Below are 9,246 nucleotides of genomic sequence, written 5' to 3'. Positions count from 1 at the left end.
GCTCAACATCATTAATCATTAGAGAAATGCAAATCAAAACTACAATGAGATATCATCTCACACCAGTCAGAATGGCCATCATCAAAAAATCTACAAACAATAAATGCTGGAGAGGGTGTGGAGAAAAGGGAACCCTCTTGCACTGCTGGTGGGAATGTAAATTGAAACAGCCACTATGGAGAACAGTATGGAGGTTCCTTAAAAAACTACAAACAGAACTACCATATGACCCAGCAATCCCACTACTGGGCATATACCCTGAGAAAACCATAATTCAAAAAGAGTCATGTACCAAAATGTTCATTGCAGCTCTATTTACAATAGCCAGGAGATGGAAACAACCTAAGTGTCCATCATCAGATGAATGGATAAAGAAGATGTGGCACATATACACAATGGAATATGACTCAGCCATAAAAAGAAACGAAATTGAGCTATTTGTAATGAGGTGGATAGACCTAGAGTCTGTCATACAGAGTGAAGTAAGTCAGAAAGAAAAAGACAAATACCGTATGCTAACACATATATATGGAATTCAAGAAAAAAAAAGGTCATGAAGAACCTAGGGGTAAGACAAGAATAAAGACACAGACCTACTGGAGAACGGACTTGAGGATATGGGGAGGGGGGAAGGGTGATCTGTGACAGGGCAAGAGAGAGTCATGGACATATACACACTAACAAACGTAAGGTAGATAGCTAGTGGGAAGCAGCCGCATGGCACAGGGATATCAGCTCGGTGCTTTGTGACTGCCTGGAGGGGTGGGATAGGGAGGGTGGGAGGGAGGGAGACGCAAGAGGGAAGAGATATGGGAACATATGTACACGTATAACTGATTCACTTTGTTATAAAGCAGAAACTAACACACCATTGTAAAGCAATTATACCCCAATAAAGATGTTAAAAAAAAACAAAAAAACCCTCAGCCAATGAAAAGCCACTACACTTCAAACTCCCAGTTTCCTCTGACGGACTCTTTGTTTATAGCAGCCCTTCCCAACTTCCTCTTCTATAAAAGAATATTCTTCTCCTTTGTTTTCCAGACTTACCCGTGGTTCACCATAGATTGCATGTCTCAAACTGCAATTCTTTGCTGTTGCCAAATAAACACATTTTATTGGTAAAATAATTGGCTGTTTTATTGTTTTAGGTCAACACAGCCAAGTTCCAGCAACAGGCCAAGGAAAGTATCCAGACGTGGTTAGTGCGGCTTTCGGATACCTGGGGTCGTGGCATTTTTCTGACTGGCCAGGAGGCAGAGAAAATGAGTAATATTACCACACACCCTGCCCTCTAGCAGCACCTGCATGTACTTGGGGGTTCAAATGACTCATTCCCTTATAGATTATTCCAGCCTGCAGGGCCCAGTGAGGGAGATGTCCCTGGGCATGTGGGACCCTGAAAATCTATAGAGGAGGTAGAACAAGTTCTTAGGGAGCTGGGAATAAGGGAGGCCATCTATGCTCTTGTCTTTGAGGGTCCTAATTGGGCCACATTCACTGCAGAAATGAAAGCCAAGATACTCCAGTCTGCCCCCAGCACCTGGTAGGGACTGGTATGGTTTGTTGATATCCATGCTGAGCTAAGTCGTGGGAACGGGTATGGGTCCCCGAGACAGAGGGCGAACTAGAGAAGACAAAAAGCTATCCCAGTTGGCTGTAAAGGGTTCAGTAATAGTAACCCAGGAGCAAATGTGGTTTAACCTCATTGCTGCCAGGACCTCACCTGAAAAGGAAGACGAGCAACCCAATTAGTCAACCTGTGGAAAGCCTTAAGACTGGAATAGTTCAGACCTGCCCTGACTATCCCTAGTGCCCTGCTAGCTCTCACAGAAGCCTCAGGGATACAGCCCTATTCGGGATGGGTGCCCCCCACGCCTCAGGTTTAGGATGCAGGGCAAAATCACCTCCAGGTGAAGCCTACTGAGAGCACTTGAGGCTCCAAGTTGCAGTGACTATTCACTAGTCCCTCTGAAATAAATAAAAGGTGATGGCTCTTGTTGACACTGGAGCCGAATGTACTCCACTACACAGGCGCACTCAGAAGTTTTCAGGCCCCCCTGGTGCCACTGATGATTACGGAGGGCAATGCCTTTGGTTAGGAGGGTCCCTTTGACATTGTAAATTGGGTGTTCTCCCCACCGAGAATACGAGGTTTTTCTCTCTCCAATACCAGAGAACATATTGGGTATTGACATCCTACGAGTTCGGTCTACAGACCTCTACCTTGAGGTTAGAGTAATCAAACCAATGCTGAGGGGAGATGCCAGCTGGGAACCAGTAAGGCTACCGGCCCCCTCACATAGTGGTTACTGGGCTTCCCTGGTGGCGCAGTGGTTGAGAGTCCGCCTGCCGATGCAGGGGACACGGGTTCGTGCCCCGGTCCGGGAGGATCCCACATGCCACCCTGCCCATAGTGCTTCCAACAGACAGGTATGGCTTGTTAAAAAGCCAGATGGGTCGTGGTGGGTGACCCTGGGCTATCGAGAATTGAACACAGGGGTGTCCCCCATCCATGCGGTTGTGCCCCAAATTGCCACCATCTTTGATACCTTGGCCATAGTCCTAGGAGTGTACCATGCTGTGCTGGACTTAGCAAATGCTTTTTTTTCAATCTACCCCTGGCCACTGAGTCACAAGATCAATTTGCCTCCAAGTGGGAGGGGCAACAATGGACTTTTCAAGCACTTCCCCAAGGCTACCTGCACAGCCCCACCATATGTCATGGGATGGGAGCCCCAGACCTGTCCCTGTTCTCCTTCCCCACATCACTAAAATGAGCCCATTACATTGATAATATAATGTTGACAGGTAAAGACTTGCGTCTGCCGTAGGACACTCTGCAGATTTTGCTGGAACATCTGTGAGGGAGACGATGATGTGGATGAACCCACAGGAAACTCAAGTCCCAGGCACCACCGTAAAGCTTCTGGGAGTCATTTGGTTGGGTGAGAGGTACATTGTCCCAGAAGCCGTGATTGATAAGGGGCAACCCCTAAGAATCTGAAAGAGGTGCAAGCTTTCATAGGGGTTGAGGGTTTTGGAGGATTTTTATTCCCCACCTGATGCAACGCCTCCATCCTTTTTAGAAAAATTTTATTGAAGTGTAGTTGATTTACAATGTTGTGTTAATTTCTGCTGTACCCAAAGTGACTCAGTTATACATATATCTATATATTCTTTTTCATGTTCTTTTCCATTATGGTTTATCACTGGATATTGAATATAGTTCCCTGCGCTAGACAGTAGGACCTTGTTGTTACCCTTCCTATATATAGTGGTGTCTCCATCCTTTATGACAGCTTCAAAGTAAAGAAAGGGCATGTGGGGATTAGAGCAACAAGCTGCCGTTGAGAAGCCAAAAAAATACTAGTGAAGCAGTTGAAAGCTCTGGGCATATCTCCCAAGCAGGGCTACCATTTGAGTTTGAGTTAGATAGGACCTCTCGCGAAAACCAGCATATCATGGTAATAACATCCCTTCTTATCAAGGGGTGTATTGACAATATGCTCCATTGACCCACCTCTGCCATGGCTCAGACTCCCACGTTGACTGAGTGACAGCGTTTTGCGCAGCGGAAGAGCACCCGGTCGGCCAGCCCACTCTCTCTAGAAATGCGAGCGATCCCAGGCTTTGTAGAGTATGTAGATCCTCCAAACACCCGCTGCTCCCACCGCCTCTATTCCTGTGTAGCCCCTGCAACCTGTAGAGAGGAAGTCGGGGGAATTCCTGCTGATGCCTGCTTCACCTACGGCTGTAGTCGGGCAACCGGTGACAGGGATGGTAGTGGCTATTCAGCCCAACACTGACACCATCTGGATGTCAAACGAACTGCAGCAGCCAGCGGGCTGAATTCAGAGCGATTTGGCTGGGGATCACTCAGGAGCCCAGGCTGTTTGCTAACCTTTGCACTGATAGTTGGACTGTTCTGAAGAGATTAACCCTATGGCTTGGACAACGGGAAGCCAAGGGGTAGATGATCGTGAATGAATCCTTCTGGGGTGAGGATATGTGGAGAGACATTTGGGTTCGCTTCCAACAGCCTGAGGCAGCCCTCACTGTTTTCCATGTCCCTGGTTCTTAAGGCGCTGACGCCCCCTGGCAAATGGGGAGCTGATGCCCTAGCCCAGTATGAGCCCTCGTGGACCCCTCAGTAGATACAGCAGATTGACCGCATAGGAACTGCAGTCACTGCAGTCCCTGACTGGGATGGCATATTGCCAAGGATGCTGGATTGCCCTTGAAATAAAGTGACTTGGTTAACGCCATAACAGCATGTGTGTTCTAAACAACACCCCAGGCAGCTGCCAAAGGACTCTGGCGCCATCCACTGGAGTTCCCAACCAGTGAGGGATTGGCAAGTGGATTATATTGGCCCCCTCCCTCCAAGCGAGGGTTCTAAATGTCTTGGTTTACGTGGACACGGCATCTAGCCTAACCCAAGCTTTCTCCTGTGGCTGCCCAAGCCAGGTTGCCACCATTAGGGGATTAGAGAAGCGAAGTACAGATACCCTCTTCGAAAAGACAGCGACCGGGGGTTACATTTTAAGGGTCACGTTGTGCAAGATTAGGCAAAAGCGCACGATGTGGAACGGAAGTTCCATTTCCCCTAAAAGCCTCAGGCAGCAGGGTTGGTAGGAAAGAAGGATGGGATTTTAAAGCAGCAGATTAAATGACTAACAGGTAAAACCACCTTGGCCGATTCGACTAAAGTACTATCCCAGGCTTTAAGACATTTAAATGATTGACCAATAGGGCCTGTTGCCTCGTATGCCAGACTGGGGAGCCCTGCCAAGACACCCAACACTGTAAAGTTACGGAAGGGACGGGAGACAGCCACTGGCTCGACTCTCATCGTGGTGGATCACCGCGCTGTGCGGCTGAGATCACCAAGCCCCATCACACCTGAGGCAGACGTTGTCTACCGGACTTTGCAGTGGGGCGTCCCACAGGGATGGGTGAGTTAGTTCACATCCCCAGGTGAGGAGGAATCCTATTGTCCTGCTACAAGCCGCACCCATGGAAATGCACTGTCCCTGGGATGGAACGCGTACCACTGAGAGGGACAACAAGGTGGTGGTCCTGGTCTGACATATCCCACCCCCAGTCCATCTCACACCTGACAGCGCTGACTCTGCTGGCCAACATATATGCTATGTACAACCAGGTCAAGTTCCTAAAGCTGCAGCCACGTTAACATCTAAGGATCAGGCCATAGGTGTAATTCTTCTAGAAGGGAAGACCTCCCAGTACCAGTTCCTACTAAATCATCTGTTTTTCGTTTGCTTGTTTGTTTGTTTTTTGGCGGTACGCGGGCCTCTCGCTGTTGTGGCCTCTCCCGTTGCGGAGCACAAGCTCCGGACGCGCAGGCTCAGCGGCCATGGCTCACGGGCCCAGCCGCTCCGCGGCACGTGGGATCCTCCCGGACCGGGGCACGAACCCGCGTCCCCTGCATCGGCAGGCAGACTCTCAACCACTGCGCCACCAGGGAAGCCCCTAATCTGTCTTTTTGACCTTAGACTTCTGCTGTTCCTATGGTGTTCGGTCACAGGATGGGGACAGGATGGAAATACCTTCCTACAGTGGGCCCACAAATACGCCCAGCAATCAATCCAGCTGTTGGGTATGTGGGCAGCTGCTCCTCTCTAGTTCATTGGGATCGTCATGGTGGGTACCAACACTCCAGTAACGGAATAAGAAGGCACTAAAGCAGTATGTGACATTACAGAAAAAAACAAATTAGGATGAATGCTCTTAATTCATCTGATATTACCAATATTGCCTGGGGCACAAACCGTCAGTAACACTGGACATGGGTATTCTTTTTCTGTCAATCAACCAACACAGGCAGCCCAGCCAGCTGCTGACCAGAAAGGTCCTAAAAGCATGGGTGGCAACGCTCAGATTTGGAATGGATTCATGTGGCTTACCCCGGGTTAGGGATATTTGAGCACCTAGGCACCCCTATGTTGGGAACAGAAAAAACACTTTCAACAGAACCAACCCAGTTGTACCAGGAATATGGGGAGGATACCATTGGAACTGTGCAGGTATTCTGTCATATTAAAGAACAGCAACTGGTCTGGCACTGACTGGGCACGTCACCCACATATGTATTGGGTAACCCTAAACAGGACCCAATGATGTGTGGGAAAACTCTTTGGCTGTGGCTTCCACCTGGATGGTTGGGCTGCTACACCCTGGGTATGGGGAGAATCCACCCTACAGTAACAAAAGTTGCCAACTTCCCTCCCCTCATCTGCTATCTCCCAGGCGGGCAAGTTCTGTTTTCCACTGGTGCGATCATTTGGCCACTGTCTTTATTCCCTCTATTGGCCTGGAGGACGTTATAGCACACATAGAAGCCCTTAGTCAATACACCCAGCAATCCTTAAATGAGAAGAGCTGTCCTCCAAAATAAGATGGCCTTGGACATCACTACTGCCTTGCAAGGAGGCACCTGGGCCATTATCCAAGCAGAATGTTGTGTGTTCATACCCGATGAGTCTGCTAATGTAGCATCTTTATTAAAGCACATGAGGACACAGTGAATGCCCTGAGTGACCCCCAGCCTCAGGGACTCAATAACCCAGTGGTTCAGATCACGGTGATTTCGAACACACACAGCAGTGAGCGGTAGCTGGCGGTGAGCAACAGCTTGAAGTGAGATCTTAGTTCCCTGACCAAGGATTGACCCCTGGTCTTGGTGGTGAGAGTGCCAAGTCCTAACCACTAGACCACGAGGGACTGTGGCTAGAGTCTGGGCCCCAGTCTTTGTCTGCCTTTAAAAGAGAACATTCTGACAAGGAGATGGAAGGTAGAAAGGAAAGGAAAGCATCTATTAGAAAAGCAGAGTACAGACGGCCGGGTGAACTCAGCAAGAGAGTCGTGCCTTTGGGAAGTTTCAATCCTTTATAAGGGGGCAGTCTCCTGGGTCTTTGTTTCCCCTCTGGCCAATCATCTTGCTTTGGGCCCATGGCTGATTTGCTTCAGGACCCTCCGTAGGTGCACACAGCCCTCAGACAAGATGGATTCTAACACAAGGGCCTCTGGCGGGGTGGGGGCGGGGAATTGACATGACTTATTATGGTCTGGTGTCCCCTGGCCGCCCCTCTTTAAAAAAAGTTATTTATTTATTATTTATTTATTTTGGCCGCACTGGGTCTTAGATGCGGCAGGGGGGATATTTGTTGAGGCACATGGGATCTTTAGTTGCGGCATGCGGACTTCTTCATTGCAGCATGTGAACTTCTTAGCTGCGGCATGCGAACTCTTAGTTGTGGCATGCATGCGGGATGTAGTTCCCTGACCAGGGATTGAACCCGGGCCCCCTGCATTGGGAGTGTGGAGTTTTACCCACTGGACCACCAGGGAGGTCCCTGTCCCCTGCCTTTTGACGCCCCGAGGAGTCTTTTAACGCATGTGCAGTGTCTTTCTTGCCCCAAGGATGGGAAATATGTGACCTCTTGATCTACTTTTTTTAAAGATTTATTATCTTTTAATTTATCTCTGGCTGTGTTGGGTCTTAGTTGCGGCATGCAGGATCTTCGTTGAGGCATGTGGGATCTTTTGTTGCGGTGTGCGGGCTTATTTCTCGTGCACGTGGGCTCTGTAGTTTGCAGCACGTGGTCTCTCCAGTTGAGCTGCGCGAGAGCGGTAGTTGTGTTGTGTGGGTTTCATTGCCCTGGGACATGTGGGATCTTAGTTCCCTGACAAGGGATTGAACCCGCGTCCCCTGCATTGGAAGACAGATTCTTTACCACTGGACCACCAGGGAAATGGCCAAGTTCTTTTCCTTTTTTCTTCTGCTTGGTGTTTTATTTATTTATATTTTTGGGGCTTGCATTGGGTCTTCGTTGTCGCGCGCAAGCTTTTGTCTAGTTGCGGCGAGCGGGGGCTACTCTCTGTTGCAGTGCGCAGGCTTCTCATTGTGGTGGCTTGTTGCAGAGCACGGGCTCTAGGCGCGTGGGCTTCAGTAGTTGCGGCATGCGGGCTCAGTAGTTGTGGCTCACAAGCTCTAGAACGCAGGCTCGGTAGCTGTGGCACACGGGCTCAGTTGCTCCACAGGATGTGGGATCTTCGCAGACCAGGGCTCGAACCCGTGTCCCCTGCATTGGTAGGCGGATTCTTAACCACTGCGCCACCAGGGAAACCCCTTAGCAAAGAAAATCCAGGCTGCACACTGCCCTGGGGTCATAAGGCTTTTTGGCTTCACTGTGCTGAACGTGAGAAAGAATCCTAAAAATCCACTGGCACAGCAGCTGCCATGGAATCTATAGAAATACAGGAACAGAAAGTCCAGGACGCTGAGGAGATCCCCTGTGGAGTGAGATGCATATGCCAGGAGCACCACACTGAATAGATAGTTTAAGTACTGCTGGTCAGTGTCACTTAACGCGTTGGGTTTCTGGGATTTCTGTAGTATCTGATAAGCCCCTATGCAGCATAAGTGAATTACAGCCCAGAAATAAGCATCTGGATCAAACTGGGAGTCACTGAAAGAGCAGGCACCCTGCGGCAGCCAAGAGGAAGGGGGCACTACAGATCTTTGCAGGAGATGTTTTCTCTTTCTGAAAACACTTCTGGTGCCCACAGATGATAACTTCGGCTACATTATGCAAAATGAGAAACATAGGAATGGCCAGTCTGGACAGTGCCCTGGAACCAGCATAGGTGATACCCACAAACAGCACTGAAGCAGGAAGCCATGTGAAAACATCAGATCTTGAACTGCTGTTGATCTCTGCCCAGCCCAGTTTCCATGACACATGAAGCAAAAGTCCACCAATTAAAGCCTGCCACCCTTGGAATAACGTAGGGTAGGTAAATTTCAAGACAGACAGGACATACTTGTTCGTGAGGTAAGAAGCCAGGTAGCAGGTACAAAACGTGAGGCCGACCAGGCACCTCCTCACGCACATCTGTCAATTTGCGCCACTTCCCCGGGGAACCCGCGGGAGTCCCAGGGGCTCCGCGCAAGGGAACCCGTGGGAGTCCCAGGGCCTCCGCGCAAGCCGGGCCACCCAGTGGCCAGCCTCTTGATCTTTTACTTAAACAGGGTATAGCCTCTCTCTGTCCCTGCCATAACTGTTATCTTAAAGTGCCCACAGGAGACAAAATCCAACTATTTACCCTTATTTCCATCTCAAAGTGCAAAGGGGAGGCCAGTTGTAAATAGCTAGCCTGGAGCCCACCTGCCTCTTGCCTCAGGAAATGTAAACAGAAGGCTAGTTGTAAATGTCCAGC

At 49.5% G+C, this 9,246-nt stretch overlaps 1 protein-coding gene across 1 annotated transcript; it reads right to left on the bottom strand.

Annotated features, from left to right (window-relative positions):
• Nucleotides 1-6,597: 6,597 nt before the first annotated feature.
• Nucleotides 6,598-8,921, bottom strand: LOC114892234 (transmembrane protein 241-like). The gene is given in 3 exon segments (XM_029216888.1): nucleotides 6,598-6,640; nucleotides 8,154-8,503; nucleotides 8,505-8,921. Coding segments are annotated over 3 exon segments (810 nt in total).
• Nucleotides 8,922-9,246: the final 325 nt, after the last annotated feature.

The sequence above is a fragment of the Monodon monoceros genome, unplaced genomic scaffold (genome assembly GCF_005190385.1).
Source record: "Monodon monoceros isolate NGI ecotype Baffin Bay Population unplaced genomic scaffold, NGI_Narwhal_1 Super_Scaffold_12, whole genome shotgun sequence".
In the NCBI taxonomy this organism is placed as follows: Eukaryota; Metazoa; Chordata; class Mammalia; order Artiodactyla; family Monodontidae; genus Monodon; species Monodon monoceros.
Note: the sequence above shows the minus strand (reverse complement) of the source record. Positions and strands in the feature narration are given on the sequence as shown.